The 20,953-nt window shown below is 41.9% G+C and overlaps 1 protein-coding gene across 3 annotated transcripts in view; it reads left to right on the top strand.

Moving 5' to 3' along the window:
• Nucleotides 1-20,953, top strand: part of LOC120384609 (uncharacterized protein F13E9.13, mitochondrial-like) — a 44,214-nt gene that overhangs the window by 2,542 nt on the left and 20,719 nt on the right. For all 3 annotated transcript variants that reach the window (XM_039503574.1, XM_039503572.1, XM_039503573.1), the window contains exon 4: nt 12,392-12,572. In XM_039503574.1, coding sequence (XP_039359508.1) covers nt 12,392-12,572 — 181 coding nt within the window. The remainder of the gene's footprint in view (nt 1-12,391; nt 12,573-20,953) is intronic.

Raw genomic sequence — 20,953 nt, 5'->3', positions numbered from 1 at the left:
GGAAGAATCTGGATCAGCACTTAAGAATATCTACAATCAACTGCTAGAAGAATCAGACCAGTTAAGGAAGTTAGATTGTCATCTCTTGTTTTGTGTTTGTACAGTGCCTACCACATGGGTTCCTATTCCATAAATAGGTCTCTTAGGCACTATGATAACATAAATATTAATTAATATGATAAAGAAAAGTTGATTATTGCCAAAAATCTAGTCAACTCTGTTCTTTGATAAAATTGCTTAACCGGTCTGATGTATTTGTTTGCCCTACATATCGTATTTTAATATAATTAAAATGCTCTGTTTTGTCGTCTCACTGGAGAATGGAGTATGTCCAGGCAGCAGATCAAGCACCTCCTTCCCCTCTAAGCAGATTCAACCTGTTCTGGTTGTGTCGGCCCCTTTGTAGTATATATTATGCAGGGTACAAAAAGCACCTGTGTCCGTTTCTGCTAAGTGTAACCCTTCCATGATATACCCCTGGCAGTAAGTGCTCTTCTACTTTGCATATCTAGAAGAGAAGATCTGAAAGGCCAGTCTCAGCCAAAGGCAACAAAATGCAGGTACTAGTGACTGAATTTCTATGGACCTCAGGTGTTGTAGTAATTTCCATAGTTCAGCAGATTTTTAACAGGGTGCATGTCCTTTTAAAAGGTCAGGGTATGTTTTAAACATTTCATTGCACTCTGTATCCATGTGTTGCTGCACTTTTTGCTTTGACTTGACTGGAGTGCAAGTTTCTGGCCTGGCAATAATGCAGGGTCTCAGTGACTGGGCTTTAAACAGGGCTTAAATGGATAAATAGTCACTCCTGTGAACTACTTTTATTTTCTGCTTAACGTTTTCATTATGTTTTATTTTTATATAGTATCATAAATTCATTAAATGGTACTTTACAGTCAGAGTAAGATTGAATCTAAGAGCGTAATCTTAAATTACAGAAAGCTAGAAATGAGACACAGAACAACATTTAATGTAAAGAAGAGCATGCAGAGTATTGGATGGATAAACTAGAAGGGGTCATGGTAAAAGTGGGGAAGGAGAGCAGGATGCATGAAAGTGAAAGAATGAGATGGAAAGGGAGTATTAAGAAGAAATCTGTGAGGAGTAGAAGACATGTCAGTTGTTAGTGGGCATGAGGTTATGTATGGCCTTGAAGGCAGAGACCCAAGTAGAATTTGAGATGTTAAAAACTTACGCCCAAACCATGTGAGCTGCTCCATGGAGGCAGACCTCTGTGCCTACAAAGAGGGCCATTGGCTTCACAGAGTTTACCCATGCAGAGTTTTCTGGACTGATGCCTCAGACTGTAAGATAGCTGAGGCAGGATCTATGGGTTTGGGGTTTTTTTTTTCTGTCTTCTACAGCAAGGGTTCTGAACCTTTTTCTCTCTGAGGCCCTCCAACATGCTATAAAAACTCCACAGCCCACCTGTGCCACAACTGTTTTTCTGCATATCTAGTAGATTAAAAGATGTATTAAATTGATAGTTATACAGTTAAACACACACATATATAATAAGGAAAAAGATAAAATAGGCACAAAAATAAAAAAACTGAATATTATTTTTGTTGTATTTACTTAGTGTAAATCTGGCAGGGTGCAGGCTTCGGCTTGAGGCCCAAGTGGCGGGACGAGGGCTTTGGCTCCTTAGTCTCTGCCCTGCACCCCAGTGAGTCTAGCACCGGCCCTGAAACCTGCTTGTGGACCCCCCAGTTGAGATCTGCCATTCTACAGCACAAACCACTCTGAGCACTTACTGAAAATATGACAGGAAGTAAGTGACAGAATTAAGGCAACTAGAGTGTGATGTGGTTAGAGTGGCAGGAGAGGAAAAAGACTAGCAGTAGGGCTTTGTGTAGAATGGCCGGGGTAGGGAAGCTAGAGATTAACATTGTGGTAGAGGGTTTGGGTACAAAGGTAATCTGTAGTTCTCTTAAAGCCACTGTCACACATTCCATTATTTGACTATGCTACTGGAGCTTAAATTAACATTTAGCAGGGGGAATTTTGTTTCCCTTATGTAAGGAGTTATATATTGAAGCCTTTAGGGACAAAACTGAAAAAGCATCAAAAATACATTTTAAAAAATCTGATGAAGAAAATGTATACACTTAAATATAACTCCCTTAGTTGGCCTCAGTTTTAGAACACCTTTAGCAATTTTAGATAAGTCACTAGTATTAATATATGAGTTTGTTAAAAAAATTTTTTTTTTACTTTTTGCCTTTCTTTGCTGGATCCTCAATTCCTCTTCTTCAATTAATGTAACAAATCCTGGACTGACTGGGCTGCCATACTTTACAGTATCAAAATTGCTAAGCTCTTCACTTGCAAGCTTTAAAACTCGCTCTGTAGATAGATGAAAGGTTAATGCAGTAATTTCTCTGCATATTAAATCTTATATTCACTCAAAGTAGAAGTAGGAGCACAAACATTCCGTGTAGCATTCACAAGCGCAGCAATAGGTTAATTCCAAAGTTGAACATCTGAGATAGACTTTACAGTTGAAACACCTTATTGCATTGTGATTGCAATACCAAACACATGAGAACTCTAAACAAACAATGAAAACCACACACCTACTTTTTTGATAATAAGGGTCAGAAATAACTGTGAATATCAATAAGGAGGTTGTTATCAAATTGTGCTGAGAACCCTGATAATGCTTTCCTTCTGCTACCCTATATCACTTGAACCATTTTCTTTAGCACTTTGAATGGTATCCTGGTTCTCATGATATCTCAAAGGATTCCTGGTTTCTGGATATTGAGAGAGCGCTCAACTCCTCCAAACTCAGCTTCCTCTGGGAAGGCAAGGAATCTATTGTCTCTCTCCCCCATGGGGACTTGGGGTGAATGGTTAGACTGCCTCTTCACTTCTCATGCCGGGTCCTGATGGTTCTCCTCTCCCTCTAGAAGATGGATGTTCTTTAGTGCCTCAGACACTGGGAGTGTTACTCAAATCTACCCAACTGCTGTCTGGCAACTACCTGTTGATAATTACTTGTTTACGTAGGCAGGAGTGCCCTGTGTACCCAAGCCAATTAAGAATTTAGTATCTATGGTTTAGAATCAGAAGTCCTGAACAATAGCTATGGGTCCTCATAAAAGGCCTTCCCCCTTTGATCCCCTACATCATTTGCATATAACTATTTCCTCCATGCTAAGAATCTTCACAATATTGTAATGTTTCTCTGGCTAAGTGAATTGGACATAACTGCTTTTAAGCTAGCTTGAAGCAGCACCATCTATCATAGGCATTCCTAACCTGCCCATTACCATGGTAGAAAATTGACAAGATCATCTGGCAGGCTTTACCACTGAAGTGACTCTTCCTCTTTTGGAAGAGGCGCTTACACAGCAACAATTCTAAGCCCCATCAGCCCTACTGCAGAAGTTGGATTTTAAGATTCATACTTTGGTCACCCACCAGGAAACACAGGATTTTACCACTATCGCTCATGAATTCTATCTACAATAGACCTTTTAGCGAGCATTTCTCACTAGAGCTATCACCGCTCCCATTGTAGATAAGGCTTTCCGTGACTTCAAGGCTGGGAATTGTTAAAATTGCTTAGTGTAGACAAAGCTACAGACAGCTTTAAATTTTCAAAGCACTCTGTATACACATCATTGATTAAAGGAAGTCCTGCATCTTTAGAAGGTGACTTGCCCAGTCCATTAGCAGTTTTTTAACATAATAAATATGAAGGATTTATAATGTTGGAGCACAATAATGAAAACAAGTGAGCACTCAGATAGGAGGCCATCTGTGCTGAAAAATATCAAATACCATGTTCTTGTATTGCCAAATAACCAGGTTGCCTACACAAGATTTTATAAGTGACAGATTCTAAGACTTTAAGGCCTCTGCAATTTTTCCAGTGTTCTGCTTTCATTTTAAGAAAGTGTTTATAGCAAAAATACAGGGTTCACAGTGTAAATCACTGGACCTACGTTAACTCAGCCTCACAGAAAGCTTCTACATTGAAACAACAAAGGTTCAAGTTTTCCTTCTTCACATCATTTACTTTCATAAACAGTTACTTTCATCACCTAGTTGAGACTATTTAAATACTAAAATGAAGTACAGGCAATTTAAAAATACAGCAAAATACTCAGCTAGCATGAGAACATTGCTAAAGAAACATGGACTATGTTGTCAATTTTTACCCATATAGTTTCCCAAACAAGTCTTCTTGTCGCACTGACTCCTTGTAAAGAATTTGAGGTTCTTCCTACCTCCTTTGTACTTGGAAAGTTTTACATCTATATGCCTAATTTGTATTAGTTTTTTGGCAGTGAAAAATGAGCACCTAGCCATATTTTTAACTGCTGTTAAAAGCTGCTGCATGGATATGGCAAGGAATTGTGGTTGGAGTCTTAGTGGAACCTGCACTTTAGCATGGAGAAAAGTCTTTGTAAGTATCCTTTACTTCTGAGGGAATTCTGAGCCCCTGCACACACACAATTCATGTCCCTCGCAGATTCCCCTTCCTATCTGATAGAAAATAGATTTTGCCAGGGAAGTGCTGCAATTACTCCTTTTGTCCACCAGAGACTGCTGTGGCACCAAAAGAAAGGGCAGATGGCTCTGGGACGAGCAGCCAGCCATGGAGAGAGAGACAGCAATGGCTGCCTTCCTCACAGTGCCCTGCCCACAGGGCCAGGTGAGGAGGCACAGGACATGGGGGAGGGGAACAGACCGAGGCACATGGTGTTGCTAGGGGGTCACCTGAACTGGGGTTCAGAAGGGCTAGTGGGGATCACAGGAGCTATTTGGGTGACACCATTGGTCGAGGGGCTGAACTGGAGTGGAGGTTCAGGGGCACATGGGGATGGGGGAGGAGGGGTGGCTGAGTGAGGGTTCGGGGACACATGAGGATGGGGGCAGCGGGCTGTCTGAGTGGGGGTGCAGGGACGTTACCGCTGACATCCCCAAGCCTTTGCACTGCTTCTGAGGGGTATGGGGAATACATTTCTGTATTGTAATTTAAATGAATTATTACTCAGAAGGCTATATTAATATGCCTAGTAAGAAATCTATTTGTCAAAAAACATTTCTGAATATTTTTTGTTTGTCTGTATTGTTACAGATATACTTGCTGACGGGTATTTTGAAATAAATTATCAAAATAATTGAAACTTGCATGATTATATTGTTGTTTTGACAAATAAAATATGCAGAATTTTAAAATATTGTGCACAGAATTTATTTTCCTTGCACTGGTCAGTTTCTTAAGTCCCATTCACACTACAGTGGGTGGAATCTTGCATAATTATTATCTGATATACCTTGATTTAGTAACAGAGTAGTACACAAAAGACCCCTTACTTTAGATAAAGAAGAAATCTTTTTGTTCAAGCAGAGCTTTTGAAGGAAAGCTGGTCTTGTGTTTAGGGTAGATTATTCCTACAAACAGAAAGTAGATCTTGTAAGACAGTGGTAGGACACACGATCACTTTTTGAATTTAAGTGCAACCCAAGATCTGCCCCACCCCTTCCCCAAGGCCCCGCTCCACTCAATCCATCCCTCCCCCCCAATCGCTCGCTCTCCCCCACCCTCCCTTTCACCTGGCTGGGGTAGGAGGTTGGGGTGTGGGCTCTGGACTGGGTCCGAGGGCTTCGGAGTGTGGGAGGGGGCTCCGGGCTGAGTCTGTGGCAGGGGTTGGGATGCAGGAGGGGTGGGGGATGCAAGTTCTGTGAGGAAGTTTGGGTGGAGGAGGGAGCTCTGGGCTGGGTCAGATTGTTGGGGTGCAAGAGGGGGTACAGGGTGCTGGCTCTGGGAGAGGGCTCAGGGCTAGGTAAGGGGGTTGGAGTGCCGGAGGCGGCTTGGGGTGTTGGCTCTGGGAAGAGGCTCAGCGTTGGAGCAGAGGGGTGTACGGGATGCTGGCTCCACGAGGGGGTTCAGGGCTGGGGGTGCGGGAGAGGTGTGGGCTCCCATCGGGTGGCATTTACCTTGGTCGACTACCGGTTGGCGGCACAGCGGGGCTAAGACAGGCTCCCTCCTGCTCCGGCCCCAGGCCGCTCCCAGAAGTGGCCAGCGCACCTCTGTGGCCCCTGGGGAGGGCACATGACTCCACACACTGCCTCTCTCTGCAGGCACCACCCCTGCAGCTCCCATTGACCTCAGTTCCCAGTTTCTGGCCTGTGGGAGCTGTTCTTGCAGGCAGGAGCAGTGCGCAAAGACTCCTGCACCCCTCAGCGTGCTGGCTGCTTCCAGGAACGGCATGGAGCCTGCCTTAGCCCTGCTGCGCCACCAGACTTTTAGCAGCTGAGGCTCCAGGATCAATTGACGGGTTGGTGACCACTGTTGTAGGATAATGTGCCAAGTGATTTCCTGTTCATAGGGGAGCGGCTGAGGCAGAGCTAGAGGCATTGATTTGTCCAGAACACACCTGAGTGCTGGAAAGGAGATATAAGCTGATGATTCCTAAGTGAAAGTTAATTTTCTACTAGACTGTTGTTTGTGTAACTATATCAGCATTAAGGGAAATGGTAGACTCCCCCTGTAGTCAGAAGAACAAATATCCAATAGCTAATTGTAACAAAAGGAGAGCTTTTTGTTGTTATAATATTGTGCACGTAATACATTTTAGACACATAAACACATCACTCAGAATGAAAGGGATTACAGGCAATATTTTATATGAGAAGGGAGGCAATTGTCTGAATAAGTAAGACATAAATAATCTTAATATTCAACTAAAAAGAAATGCTAGAGAAATAATTAGAAGAGTTTTATCTGTTCCTATCCAAATACATTCTGTTTTGGAATATGTAATACAGTAACTGTTGCCATAGATTTCTGCTCTATAAGCTTAAGTTCCAAGAACTTTAATGCAGCATAACTGTTTTCTCTCCACCATTTTAATTAGCTGTCTGATAATAATGAAATCTGTTTTATATACATATGAATTCAGTAAAAACACAAACATCTGTGGTAAGTGTTATAGTTTTGACACAAAAATAAGAAAGAAAGCTTTGAGTTAATATATCTGTAATTCAGCTCACTGTATTGCAGAACATTTGTTCTCTTTTTTTGATTAAACAAAACATGATGTGCAAAAGAACACAGTCCTATCTGATGGTACCCAAAGAATAACATGTTATTAAAGTAATGCCCAGAGCCTATGGAATTGCCCAGGGCTTAGAGGCACTCTGGCAGAGGAACAGATCTACTGAAGTGTCTGGCTATAGGTGGGTTAATGGGAAAGGTCAATTTTTGTGCATAACGGCATGTACGCTTTTGATTGGAGCTGATGTGCTTTAATATCTTGTGGCAGGAGCTGTTGTAATAATAAAATGCAAAGTCCTACGGATTTTGGTAATACCTCCATAAATAGTATACACAGGCTCATCAGAACGGTAATAGGAGAGGCTTTCATTTTTGGATTTTAATGAATAAATGACATACTGTGTTTTTTTTTAATGCTCATAGAAGAATTTCAGAAGTTTTCATAAATAATTTTAGTGATAATTTTCTATCTGGACAGTTATCAATATAAAATATTTGTATTCTCTGGATTACCTAATGTGCTGTATGTCTACAAACCACACAATCAAAGATTACCACTTGAGCCATTCAGTGTTTTTTTGTTTTTTTTCCCCCCATCATGAAGCACAGTGTGGACAGCATTAATTTGAGGCCTAGACATAGCCCTCTATGACTTCCCTCTCAAACTGTGGGTGAGCACATAGTCTGCTTCCTCTCTTCTCAGAAGCTGCTGTGAAATGCCACCTGTTACACAGTCCAGTCCCTCACGTCCGCTCTCTTCATCGGAACAGCCATAGACACTGTTCTTCCTGATTGTTTTATGGTTCATGAGAATGATCTTTTGGGGTGGATTGAGCTTGGTCAGTGCATACACAAAACAGTGCATCTTCCCAGGCTGTATGTTGGTGGCGGGTATATTGGTGAGACTGGCTAAGAGGGTGGAATTGAGAGAGGGAGAGGAGACACTGATGTTGGGCTCATTGAACTAATGCTTCTCTTCTTACTCCATGGCAGTGATCAGAACTTGGGAACCCTTCCTACCACAATAGCAATATGGGAGTGGAGGCTTCTCACCGTGGGAGAATAGGAATTCTAGCCCTTCTCCTGTAACCCTGCAGTGAAGAAGAGACTTGCCTGTAACTCTGGGGTGAAGAAGAGAATTCCCACCTCATGAGTTCTAAGAATCTATAATATAATAAACCCCCCCACAAACAACCACTGGCTAGGGTCCTTTTTGCCTCTCAAATGATGCATACACACACAATAAATCATTACTTTTACAGTTCTAGGGCTCTACTAGCTTCTATATCCTGTACGACAGTATAAACTCTTAACATAATTGGGGGTTGGTTTTTCCCTTTGAGTTGTAGGGTGTTCTGTATTAGTTATTCTTAAAACTGTGTGGACTTTTGCCCTCCTGCTGCTCAAGCAAATACAAATCTAATAGCATAATTTCTCCCTCCATGGTGATCATTTTTGTTGTGCCCAAGGTTCTGGCAGGTGACTTGAATCTCACAGTGGGCAGCCACCTCATTGCCTGTGATCCAGGAAAAGGCCTTCTGTGAGATTGGAGAGCTTGGAAACTGCTTGCCAAGGTGACTGACTTCCTCACCATTTTGGAGGGAGATATGATGCTGCCAGTGGAAGTAAGGAATCCTTCTATATTCTATCTGTTGGCCACCTTCTGGTTCCTCCTGGTGGCTGTTATCTGCTTGGTGATGGATCAGAGTTTAGGGCAAGGCTGCATTTCATGTTTGCAGATGATGCAGCCCTTGTGGCTCACAGTGTGGATACCCTACATCTTATTACTAAGTTCTCTGATTCGTGTAAAATCTTTGGGCTAGCAGTAAGCTTGAAGAAGACCTATCATGCACCAAGGCTCTTCAGAACCAATTCCAGATATCACCTTAAATGGTACTCATCTGGATGTTGTTGCCCAATTTTGCTATGTTGGCTCTACTGTTACCAGCAATGTAGATCTTGATGCTGAGCTGACTAGAAAAATTGGCAAAGCAGCCAGGAACTTTGGTCTTTTGCAAGACAGAGCCTGGTACAATAATAAATTGTCAACTAAAGTGAAAATCTGTATTTATGAGATGTGCTTTATGCACTCTTCTGTATGGCTCAGAAACATGGACAACTTGCGTCAAATGTATCAAAAGACTAAACAGCTTTCATATCAGATGCTTGTGTAAAATTCTTCGAATAAAATCACAAGACAGGCTGATAAATATGGAAGTGTTAAATTGTGCTGGTATGTCATTCATGGCAATGTTGATTAGTAAAAAAAAAGACACAGGTAGCTTGGACATGTCAACCGAATGCCGGATAACAGGATCCCAAAGTGTGCGCTGTACTCTGAAGATTGCAAAGGGTCTAAAAAGAGAGGCAGACTGCTGCATAGATTTCAGAGTGCTTGCAAGGATCATTTAGTATCCTTTGGAATCTCTGTGGATGATTGGGAAATGCTGTTCTGGTTGTCGGAGTCAGCTTGTCGATGGAATGAGGCATTGTGAGGCGGACTGGATTGAGCGTTGTGATGACCGACGTTAGAGGAGGAAATAATCTGCTGCTCTGATTCAGAGCATTGCTAGTGTGTAGGTGTGCCCTACCTGAGGATGGGACTGTCACTTGTGCATTGGACTGAGCAGCCATCAAAGAACTCAGAAGCATATACACCATGTTAAGTAAAGAGAGACCGTGCCAGTAGCATTTCAGTACAAGAGGTTTTTGTTTCATGCACAACACCCTTTCTGTCATGGCCATACTATTTAAATAAAATAAAAAGTAAACTGACCCATAGAGCTGGTCAGTTCTTCGATGGAACCTTTTTCAGTCAGAGAATTTCAATTTTGACAAATTGGCAAACTTTTTGCAGAAACTTTGACAAATTTGCAATGGAAATATTTCTGGCATCCTACCAACTCATCCACCCGGTTCTTCAGCAGCCCAGGCTCCTACTTTTTTCAGCAGCAGAGAGCCTGCAAGCATTGGGAGCCCCAGCTCCTAAACTCCCAGGCTCCTTGGTCCTTCCATAGCTTGCCTGGCAGAGTACCATAGAACGAGTCTTCTTAGGGTTTTCAACTCCCAACTTACAAGGTTCTTGGTTCAGCCAGGATCCCAGAGCTTTCAGGGTCTGCAGCTCTGGGGCAACCCACTGAGAGGACTGCCCAGAGTTGGGACTCCAGTCCATTTTGAAGAAAGTTGTGAAATTTGAATAAAACCAAATTTTGAAATATCTTAAATCCTCTGCAAAATGGAATTGCACAGCTCTACAAATCAGGAACTTCGGGACCAGGAAGAAATTCTGTCTTTTAAAGTAAATTGACATGAGTGTGTGAGAGAGAAGGGTGAGGGATATACCTTTCCTTTGACATCAGCTGGGTTCAGCAGGCTCTCTTGAATGAGTAGACTAGAGAACATTTGATCAAGTTGGAATTTCTGGAACAATTATTTGCTGCATCCCAGAGATTTTTATGAAATGTTTTTAATTGTGTAATTCTGAGAGTCATATATCGTGATTGATGGTTAGTCAGTCACTTTTATCCCAAAGTATGAGCACAGGATGAGAAGTGAAGGTGTTAAGCTGTTAAATTGTACAGTTGAATTGGACGTGATTAAGAACAGATTTGAGGTTTCTTTATCAATACCTGTACTGTTTCTCATAGTTGGGGGATCCTTGACTTGCAAAGCTGAGTCTTCCCAGTGAAGAAACATCAGACGGTGAATGGCTCCATTAATTGGTTTGAGCTTTAGGACTAGGTCCATTGCTGAATAACCATTTGTTAGCCAACTAATAAAACTGTGACCTGTTGCCTTTAAGGAGACGCGTCTCCTATTTATTTAGGTATTTAACTGTCAGCCACTTGGGGACATCAGCAGTATCCTGTTATGTTATTTTCTATAAAATTTATTTTAGTATGGTTCATGTATTTGGTTTTATCACACTGTTTCAAGAGACTGTTTAAATGCTCAAATTTGTTTTCCCATTCCTTCATTTTAGGTGTCTGTCTGTGATGTCAGATGCTTAGTCTTCAACTTGGTCATCATATGCTGGCTGCACATTTATGATATTGTATCTTTTGTTTCAGAAATAGCTTCTCCATTAAAAAATACTGTTAAAATGAAAAAAAGTACAAATGTAATGTTTCCTTAAAAATATTTGTCTTTCTTCCTGGTTCTACATTCTTAAATTACCATTAGCCGCACCATCATAAATTGTTTTTCACCTGTTATTGTCCCTATGGTAAAATTTTCTTTGTTGAAATGCTGTCTCTGATGCCTTCCAAACACATTTAGTTCAGTTAGGACACCCTTGAATAGGCTAAGTCCTCTTGGAACAATCTCACTTTTCCCTAATTATGGAGTTGTAAAGAAAATAGGAGTTATGTATTTTTTTCAAATTATTCCCTTCTGTACTTTTAGATTTAAGTGAAGATAGGTTAAGAAGTTCCAAATTCTTTTAAGAATCCTTATGTGAAGGCAAAACATTAGATTTGAATTGATCTTTCAAGGATATATGTTTAAACTTATTATTCCTGGACATAATTATATATGATTTTCAGCTACTGACAGTTTTCTAATGTATACCATACTGATGATTAAAAAAACAACCAATGTCCCATATAATGTACAAAGATGTTAAATAAATCACACAGGTTGAATCAGCAGAATAGTTTATAGCCACTCCATTGTTTACCAAATATGTGTTTCTACCAAATGAGACATAATAGTAGACAATAATTGGCAACATCCTCTGTTAAGCAATCTTGAATCCAAAATATGAGCAGTGTTGAAGCTTAATACCAAAGTTATAGGCACCTTAAAAATATTATAGATAGATATTTAATTCCTCCTCTTCTCCCTCAAATTTTAGTCATTTGAAAACATTTTCATTGATACAGTTTAAAAAAAAAAAGAAAGAAACCTTTGTTTATCCAAAATAAGTTTCGTCTCTTGATATTAATTAATTTGAAAATTTCCTTGATGATCTAAAAATGCAATTGTCCAAACTTACTCAGTATACTCTATTCCGTCTGAATAATTGAGGTTTGACTCTACAGTATATATTTTAAATTAGATTTATGATTTAACCTGTTCCTCTATAGTTCGCATTGTAGCACAAATTCAAAGGAAATCTAATTGACAAAATGTGTAATTGAAATCACATTTATTTCGTTTTGTGATTACAGATATCATGATGTTGATTAAAGCATTTTTGCAAGTGGGTATTTGCATGAACAATTTACTGTAGATAATCCCTTCTTTGAAGAAAAACCTTTAAATATAGTGTTTCTTTTCAATACAAGTCTTTGTCTAATATCAAAATAGCTATGATTTTTTTTAAATGGCTCTTCTCAGTTTAATCAGATTTCTCTATAATAATCTCCACAGGATGGCTTGATAGTGGAAAATATGCACGACCTTCCTTACACGGTTTATGTTGGGCCAGAAATAACTGCAGCAATGGCAGTCATTAGTGCTGCAGTGAAACACACCTGCCCACGTCTCCCATTGGGTATCCAGATTCTGTGTTCTGCAAATCAACAGGCTGTAGCTGTTGCTCTTGCTGCAGGTAATAGAAATGACTCATAATTTGGTACTGGTAATTGATGTAATATTTCCTCTCTGAAACTTGTGTGCTAACATAGACACCCTCAAGAAGGAGACAGGAGGGGCACAGATCCTTCAGTACTCTCTCTCGCCTGAAAAGGCAGAAAGAGAGTTGTACAAAAGATGCCGACTTCATATTAAGAGATGATCCCTATTCATTGCCCCAGTGAGAGGCAAATAAAGATTAATTTAATCCACAATGGTTAAACATCTGATTTCAGTTATATCTTGGGATACTCCTGTTAGCTACTGTAACTATCATTTCATTTTTGTAAATGAATGAAATGAATGTTTTGATGTGTCAAGTATCAGAGGGGTAGCCGTGTTAGTCTGGATCTGTATCCGACGAAGTGGGTATTCACCCACGATAGCTCATGCTCCAAAACGTCTGTTAGTCTATAAGGTGCCACAGGACTCTGTTTTGATGTGGTAATTAATAAGAAGATAGTCTTCTTCGAGTGATTGCTCATGTCCATTCAACTTAGGTGTGTGTGCTCGCCACATGCTCTGGCGCCCCCCTTGCGTGGCGCGCGTATGCCGCAACATATAGGGCACTGCCAGTCCCCTCCATTCTCAGTTCCTTCTTGCCGCCAGTGACGTTACATGGAACTGGTGCTGCTTCAGCTAGAGTTGTTGCTTTTCATTCGTTCAAACTCTTTTGCAAATATTACTGTATATAGTTTCCCTCTAGTTTAGCTCAACCTATTTACGTTAGAGACTTAATAGGTCCCTAAAGGGACTTCACCTCAGAATGGGGCATGCCTCGGTCCCCAGGATTTAAACCCTGCGATTGCTGTAAAAGGCCCATGCCCATTAGTGATCCATGTAATAATTGTTTACAGTGCTTGGGCGAAGGTCACATTAGTGATAAGTGCAAAATCTGCAAGTCCTTCAAGCCCAGGACAAAGAAGGAGCGTGACATTTGCTTGAAGGTGCTCCTGATGGAGTCTGCCCTTATGCCGATGCCAGAGCAGCACTTCGATTCAGCACCAAGCACTGTGACCTCGGTGTGCAGTGCACCGCCAGTACTGCCTACGAGCCTGCACCGGCCTCCTTCCATGGCTCCAGCCAAGAAGCCAAGGATGATGGGGCGAGGAACGTCTCCAGCTTCCCGCAAGGACAATCAAGAGGGACAAGGCACAGCTTGTCATGATTGCCCCGCCGTGGCCTCACCAGCACTGGTTTGGGACACTATCAAGCTTGTCAGTGATCCCTCCCTGGGCAATGCCGAAATGACCGGACCTGCTGTCACAGGATCATGGCCAACTTTTGCACCCCAACCTCACATCCCTCCACCTCATGGCGTGGATGTTGCATGGCTGAACCCGAATGAACGGACCTGTTCGGACAGGGTCCAGAAGGTCCTCGAGAGTAGAAAGCCCTGGACTAGGCAGACATACCTGGCATAGTGGGTGAGGTTCTCCCGCTGGTCGGCTGAGCGAGGCATCTCCCTTTCGCACTCTTCAGTGCAGTCGATCTTGGACTACCGGCTTCATTTAAGGAACCAGGGCTTGGCACACTGCTCTATCAGGGTGCACCTGGCGGCCCTTTTGCCCTTTCATCCGCCAATCCAGGGGCAGACTGTGTTCTCCCATGACATGACGGTCAGGTTCCTTAGAGGCCTCAAGAGGCTTGTTCCTCAAGTCCAGTCCCTGGTCCCACAGTGGGATCTCAACTTGGTTCTGTCCAGGCTCATGGGCCCGCCCTTTGAGGCTTTGGCCTCATGCTCTCTCTCTCACCTATCACGGAAGGCAGCTTTCCCGGTGGTGGTGATGTCGGCGAGGCAAGTCTCCAAGTTGCGAGCCCTGACCTCAGAACCAGCGTACATGGTCTTCTGTAAGGACAAGCTCCAGTTCCGGCCCCACCCGGCCTTCCTTCCCAAAGTGGTGTCTACTCTCCACATGAGCCAGGACATCTTTCTTCCGGTCTTCTGCCCTAAGCCCCATGAGACTAGTGAAGAGAGTCGCCTTCACGCTTTGGACATAGGAAGGGCTCTGGCTTTCTACCTAGATTGGACAAAGCCTTTCCGTAAATCGACTTAGCTTTTCCTCTCTACAGCTGATAGGATGAAGGGCCTCCCAGTGTTCACGCAAAGGATTTTTAACTGGATCACCTCTTGAATTTGGACCTGCTACGAGTTAGCAGGAGTCCCTCCACCGCCAATTGAGAGAGCCCACTCAACTACAGCGCAGGCATCCTCAGCGGCCTTCCTGGCACGCCTCCCAATCCAGGACATCTGTCGAGCCGCAACATGGTCCTCAGTACACACATTCGTGGCTCACTGTGCCATCACGCAGCAGGCCAGGGACGATGCTGGGTTTGGCAGAGCTGTATTGCAATCTATATGTCCCTGAACTCCTTACCTGCCTCCCTGGGTACTGCTCGGAGTCACCTTAGTTGAATGGACATGAGCAATCACTTGAAGAAAAAAAGACAGTTACCTTTTTCCGTAACTGGTGTTCTTCGAGATGTGTTGCTCATGGTTGTTCCACAATATGTCCTCCTTCCCCACGATCGGAGTTTCCGGCTAGAAGGAACTGAAGGTGGAGGGGGCCGGCAGTGCCCTATATGCTTGCAGCATACACGCACCACTCCAGGAGGCACCAGAGCTGGTCACCTACGGATACTGCTGAGGGAAAAACTTCCGGCACCAGTGCATGTGGCGAGCACAAACACCTCGGTTGAATGGACATGAGCAACACATCTTGAAGAACTGTCTTTACTCTTAACCAAAATATTAAGCAATTTAAATTGTGCTTAGAAAAGTTAAATATAAATTCAACTTCCCTTGCTACATGAATCCTATAAGAAACAGCAAGGCTAGCAAAGATTGTACTGTCTACTCCTCCCTGATGAAAGTTTGGTTAAAACAATTTGTGTTCCCCATGTTTGTTTCTTGGTTTAAAGCTGATGGCTGAATTAACACTGAAAGCTTGCATTTCCTATCATTACCTTTAAGTAGTGACAAACAAATCTCTGGTTATATTGGCATGCTCTTTTCTAGCTTGCAAGTATATTTTCCATGATCTATTTTATCTTCTTGCATTGCGGCATTGCCTTTTTCTTCCATGCTTCACAACCCACCCTGTTGCAGGTAAGTTCTCAGGCTTCTTTGAACCACTGTAATCTTTTAGCTATAGAGTCATGGTGAGTGGAGAGCAGATGCATCTTCTTATAATATCATACCATTTAAATGGTTGTTTTTACCAGCTTTTGTTTCTAATGCTTTTGTAATATTTTAGAAACTTTCCCCTAATGATTTTATCCCTTTTGTTGAGAAAACACTTTTCTTTTCTCTCTGTATTTTGAATGGAGTTCATCTGAATATCATTGTTTTAATTTTAATACAAATGACAGTAACTTTGATTACTAAGATTCTTGTCATATCAGAATATTTTTGTTGGTGATTGAGCTTCTCTGATTTTTTTAATTTTTTTTAAGCTCAACTCTGGAAATAATGTCTACTGCTGCAGAGCCAGGCAGGCACCATGTACCATTCCATGTCAATGAATTGTGTGCATGCAAAAATATGCGCACACGCTTTTTTTGATACATTTAAAATCACAGGACTCACACGTAAAGGACCATTTAAACTGCTCTGACTGGTAGGTGGCATGTGCATTTACCCAGATTGCCCATGCAATAGCAGTATATTCACATATTTTTGCATGTATAGTTCCAAAAACCTGGCACTTTCTTTTGTAAGACCCACAAAATTAAAAGATGTTTATTTTAACTTTGTGGTTTAAAAAAAATTAAAAACACCATTCAAAAAATGTAGGCTTGTCTATTAGAGTGGCAGCTGTAATTTGGTTGAATTTTTCTCTGAAAATCTTAATAGTCTATTTTTAAGGGAGTTTTTATTAATAGAAGTGTTTTGAACTGTGATTTATTTTTAACATTTTAAAAAATGAAAACTGAATTTTTGCTGTTGATCTGGTTGGTAAACTAGCAAGCTTAATCCATTTTCATTGCTGCCCTAAAGCCTATAGGAAAAGCTATGGCTGCAATAAAAATTAACTAACAAAATCCCGTTCTCTTCTAATTTTTAGGTACAGTTTCCATGTAAGGATACTTGATGTGCTTAAGTGCTTGCAAACACATCAGTTTATTGTATTTCAAAAAACCTGAACTGAATGCTTTAAGTTAACTGGGGTTCATTTAGGGACATGTTGCAGTACCAAAAGGAGAATATATTGAAGGAGCAATGTATTTCTACGACTTCTTAGTCATTATTAATGAGGGAGAGAATTCCTGAAGGTACTGTTAGAGTTTTGCACATCTCTGCTGCTGTTCTGCACTACTTGCTCTGTAACTGGGGGACTGGAGCTCTGAAGGACCTGTGTTTAATGCATTTCATTCAACTACTGCAAAAATGATTGTCTCAAGCTCAATGAACAGGAAAGCAAGAAGAAAGAGGGAATCACTGTAATCTGAAGAGCCCCTTTCAACAGCTCTTCATTAAAGTGAATGTTGCTTTGTAGATACCACATCTTTGATAAGTATTTCTGTAGTGATACAGTAGTGACTTGATTGTGTAATGCTGAAGTTTTAATGGTCAATAGAGGTGACTATTAATAAACAGAGCACTGCACATTTTAGTCCTTGTTACAAAAATACTTAAAGATGTGGTATTTGAAAAAGCAGATGCAGCTGTAGCAACATCTCCTGCTATTATGCAGGCATTTCATTCCCTTTGGGGAATGTGTCTGTCTACTCTCTGTCAGTAATAATACCTTGGAACAGAATTGTGCTGGAAACCAGCAGTTGGCTTCTCGGTGTATACAGTGGCATTACTGCCCCCTCTCCCCCTCAGAAATAAATATATATATATTTTATTTTTTTTTATTTTTTGAAAAAGTGGAAGGAAATCAGAAGAAGTACCAGCACTTTGTCACTCACACAAACATTTTGTATGTAGGTGAGGAATGAAGCGGAGATGAACTTCTCAATTTCCCCCCAATATTTTAACTCAAAGGAATTCTCAGATAAATCTGAAATTGGCAGTCATATGGTGCTATGTTTAAGAAAGTTAAAGGAAGGCACCTCCTCCTCTTTTTTTATTGTGTAAGAGTAACGGTCACAGAAAGGAACATGGACTAAAAGAAAAAAGCCTATCATAAATACACCCACTTGGTGGAACTTGGTTTCTTTACAGACCTATATATTTATTAATTCTACAGCTCTGTAAAAGAGAGATCAAGGTGCATGATAACATGCATCAGTTTCAAGCAGCCTCAAGAAAATGCAATGCAGTCTGCTGATTATGCAGAAAACAATAATGGTTAGGTAAATAACTGTGGACATCAGACATGCCAAACCCGTGAAAAAAATGCAGAAATTGGGCTTGGTTTTGGCTTAATTGGCTTGTGAGTTGCTTGTTGGCTAGTTTTTGGCTTGTAGCTTGTTTCTTTTCTTTTTTTTTTTTAAATATCGGCTTCCGGCAAAGAGGGACAAGCAGGGGCCAGTGCGGGGGTGGGAGCGAGGAAGAGAGCCAGGGATGCACAGTGGGCCCACCACAGTCCCAAACTATACACCAGGGGGATCTAATCACATAGAGTGTTGGGGTTCTTAGGGATTGGCTTGTTTTGGTCTTGTTTTGAAATGAGATTCGCTTGATTTTGGACTTATTGTGGAAGTCGAGGTGCTTATTTATCACGTGAAAGTTGGCAACTGTGGTGAACATCTGTTCTAAGAGGTCTCTGGAAAAATAACTGTAGTAGCAAAAGAAAGTGCTGTGTACTTCTATATGGCGTTGATAGTGCCACCTATAGCTAAGATTCTTGTTACAGGACCCTGTTCTCAGTTTCTTAAAATTTCCCAAACTTAAACCCTTCAGGCTGAAATTTTCTATGCTGAGCAATTACTTCAGGCTGAATTGTTTTGGAAAGTTTCAGCAAAAATGATTGAGCTATTTCCAAGAATGAGATTAGAAAAATACGTTTTTGCCATATTAACAAATTAGTTTTAAGAGTGTCTTTTTAGATGTTCTAGCATCTATGCTTTGGAGCAGGGACTCCCTTGTTAGGAGGGGTCGCCATTGTGTCAGGAATGTGCTTTTCACTGTTCCTGTGAAAAACTGCCCTAATTAGACCAATTTATTAGCCTCTTTTTAAAAAAAAAAAATCGCAGTTTGCACATGGCCAATAGAGAGTTGTTAGTTTCACTGGTAAATTCTCCAAAGATTATGTCTGTCGTGAGCATGCTCCAACCCTTCACAAGAGTTTGTGATCAGAGTGCATGTGTGCCATCTAGGGTGTCCAGATAGCAAGTGTAAAAAATCAGGATAGGGAGTAATAGGTGCCTATTTAAGAAAAAGCCCCAAAAATCAGGACTGTCCCTATAAAATTGGAACATCTAGTCACCCTCATGCCATCCTCAGAGAGTGACTAAGCATGGGGCTGGAGGGACTGAAGGATTTTCCCCACATTTGCTCTTCTGGACCACTCTGGCACTGAGCACCAAAACTGAAAGCAAGTAAACTGTCTTTCCTGTGCTCTCAGTGCCTCCCTGCTGGTGCCCAGGGAGTGGGGAGAAGGATGAAGAGTGAAGAATTGGCTATGGCTTGCAGGAGTTAACAGATGGGGAGAAGCAGAGGGCAGAGACAGTCGCTGGAAAGTAGTGAGGGGGAGCACTGAGTGATAGGAGTTGGGGAGAGCAGAGAGGGATGGGGAGGAGTTGGATAAAAGCAGAGTGGTGAAAAGATAGGAGCAGAGGCAGATGCAGTAGAAGGGTCTATGACGGTAGAGAACACTCTCTTCCAGAACCTGGAATTGAACTTTGGAGCCCTGAATCGCTATATTCCTCTTACCTCAGTAAATAGCTGTGAAATCCACTGGCAACATGTGTGTTTCATCCTCCTCCGGTACCTGATCCAGACGCAGCCTGCTATGACTATCATTTATTCTGTGAGCTCAAGTCTTGAGGTCTGTGCTGTGGATCTAAAGGTCCAAACTCTGCTGTTCACCCAACTTGAGGGTCAGTCAGTATGAATCTATGTGATGGAATATCTGAGAGTTTTTTTCATTAGGAAATTATATAAAAAAAAAAACTATGTAAAAACATTTTTTCCTGTTTAAAAAAAGTATGTGATCATGTAAATAAACAGATTGACAGAGCCAGAAGAGTACCCAGAAGTCACCTACTACAGGACAGGCCCAACAAAGAAGGTAACAGAACGCCACTAGCCGTCACCTTCAGCCCCCAACTAAAACCTCTCCAGCACATCATCGAGGATCTACAACCTATCCTGAAGGACGATCCATCACTCTCACAGATCTCGGGAGACAGGCCAGTCCTTGCTTACAGACAGCCCCCAAACCTGAAGCAAATACTCACCAGCAACCACACACCACACAACAAAAACACTAACCCAGGAACCTGTCCTTGCAACAAAGCCCGTTGCCAACTCTGTCCACATATATATTCAGGGGACACCATCATAGGACCTAATCACATCAGCCACACCATCAGGGGCTCGTTCACCTGCACATCTACCAATGTGATGTGTGCCAGCAATGTTCCTCTGCCATGTACATTGGCCAAATCGGACAGTCTCTACGTAAAAGAATAAATGGATACAAATTAGACGTCAAGAATTTTATAACATTCAGAAACCAGTTTGAGAACACTTCAGTCTCCCTAGCCATTTGATTACAGACCTAAAAGTCGCAATATTACAACAAAAAAACTTCAAAAACAGACTCCAACGAGAGACTGCTGAATTGTAATTAATTTGCAAATTGGACACCATCAAACTAGGCTTGAATAAGGACTGGGAGTGGATGGGCCATTACACAAAGTAAAATGATTTTCCCATGCTTATTTCCCCCTACCCCCCACCCCCACAGTTCCTCACATCTCCTTGTCAATTGCTGGAAATGGGCCGTTTTCATTACCACTACAAACAGTTCTTTTTCTCTCCTGCTGATAATAGCTCACCTTAACTGATCACTCTCCTTATAGTGTGTGGGTACGTCTACACTACGGGACTATTCCGAATTTGCATAAACCGGTTTTGTAAAACAGATTGTATAAAATCGAGTGCGCGCGGCCACACTAAACACATTAAATCGGTGGTGTGCGTCCACGGTCCGAGGCTAGCATCGACTTCTGGAGCGTTGCACTGTGGGTAGCTATTCCGTAGCTATCCCATAGTTCCCGCAGCCTCCCCCGCCCCTTGGAATTTCCGGGTTGAGATCCCAGTGCCTGATGGGGCAAAAATTGTCACGGGTGGTTCTGGATAAATGTCATCAGTCACTCCTTCCTCTGGGAAAGCAACGGCAGACAAGCATTTCGCACCTTTTTTCCCTGGATTGCCCTGGCAGATGCCATAGCATGGCA

The sequence above is a fragment of the Mauremys reevesii genome, linkage group 16 (genome assembly GCF_016161935.1).
Source record: "Mauremys reevesii isolate NIE-2019 linkage group 16, ASM1616193v1, whole genome shotgun sequence".
NCBI classification, from domain to species: domain Eukaryota; kingdom Metazoa; phylum Chordata; order Testudines; family Geoemydidae; genus Mauremys; species Mauremys reevesii.
This window is presented reverse-complemented; position numbering and strand designations above follow the sequence as displayed.